Raw genomic sequence first — 1,300 nt, 5'->3', positions numbered from 1 at the left:
GCACCCAGCAGAGTTAAGCCCGGCTGTCTCACCTTTGGCTAGGGAGGAAGGCTCTGCCTCTGCCTCATTCTGTGCTAAACCCCATCCACTCCCTGGATCCTGGCAGTCTGTGCCTTCCCTTTGCCTGGCTGCATTGGCTTCCTCCTCCTCACACACGGTGGATCCCAACAACTCCCCTGCGGCGCGGTTCTCCTCAGGGAGCGGCCAGTCGGCACTAGTGGTAGTGGACTTGCTCTCTTCCTGTAGGTTCTCTTCGTCTACAACCATGATTCCACACACACCATCAGTCACACTGGCCAGGCCTTTGCCCTCTGCTACAGAGGTGGCCAGCTCACCCTTACCCTCCAGAGACCTTGGAGCTTGTTCTTGTAGGGCTGATGGCTCTGTGCCCCCTTTGTCTATCCCACGATCATCATTCATTTTCGTGCTGGTATCTGCTGCTGGAGCAGGAGGCTGTTTCGGATCATCCAGCAATTGGGAGCTGGAGCCCTGGGAATGCAAAGGAGCCTCGGGGTAGGCAGCTGTGGCACGATGCCTCGCTGCCTTGTATCTCTGCAAATACAAACAAACCAACATGAGAGACAAACCCAGCTCAGTCACCGCAGCAAGTGGCAGCTGGTCCAGGAAAACCTGTACAAAAACAGTGGTGAGCAGCAGCTACAATCTGCAGGGGCACGACTTGTCTCAGCAGCTCTCCTGGCCTGGCTGCTGAGGCTTTCGAGCAGAAAATGGTCGGCTCCTGTGAGGAAAAGTGGCAATATTAAGAACTGCAATCCCTCTCACATTACTGAGTGCTGAGCAAGTGCATGGCAGACCCCTGGCTCCCCAGACAAAAAAAGTCATGTTTTGGCAACTGTTAATCTTAGTCAGACTCAGGATTTTATAGATGTAACAGTGGAAGTGACAGCTCTTGTTTCAGCTACTGCCAGGACGTAACTCTGGATGTGTACCCTGGATACATGAGGCGCTGCCCTCTGCTACAGTGGAGTGATTTAATGTTCATCAGCCAAAGCACGACTTAAGTTGAAAGCTTAAGTTTTTTTCACTCTCTGATACAATCTGTGCAGTCAGGGAAACTGTTGACAGGAACACTGAGATACCAAGAATATGTGCTTGTTACAGGGCACTGAGGTTCTCTACAGGAGGAAGGGAAGCATCTCATCGATAAAATGGCTCGTTTGCGCTCACTGTCATGATGAACCAGTAGAGGTCTGTAAAGAGATTAAAATGGCCAACAGCCATTTGCAAGACTGGATTTCAGGAAGACAGTAATTCTGTACAGCTACCCACATGCAGCAGG

At 51.5% G+C, this 1,300-nt stretch overlaps 1 protein-coding gene across 1 annotated transcript in view; it reads right to left on the bottom strand.

The window, feature by feature from the left end:
- Positions 1–1,300, bottom strand: part of CIZ1 (CDKN1A interacting zinc finger protein 1) — a gene marked incomplete at its 5' end in the record, with an annotated part of 16,570 nt that overhangs the window by 177 nt on the left and 15,093 nt on the right. Inside the window, one exon of the mRNA XM_010023711.1 lies at positions 5–552. Within this exon, the coding sequence (XP_010022013.1) occupies positions 5–552 (548 nt within the window). The remainder of the gene's footprint in view (positions 1–4; positions 553–1,300) is intronic.

Source organism: Nestor notabilis, unplaced genomic scaffold (assembly GCF_000696875.1).
Source record: "Nestor notabilis isolate BGI_N333 unplaced genomic scaffold, ASM69687v1 scaffold22841, whole genome shotgun sequence".
In the NCBI taxonomy this organism is placed as follows: Eukaryota; Metazoa; Chordata; class Aves; order Psittaciformes; family Psittacidae; genus Nestor; species Nestor notabilis.
Note: the sequence above shows the minus strand (reverse complement) of the source record. Positions and strands in the feature narration are given on the sequence as shown.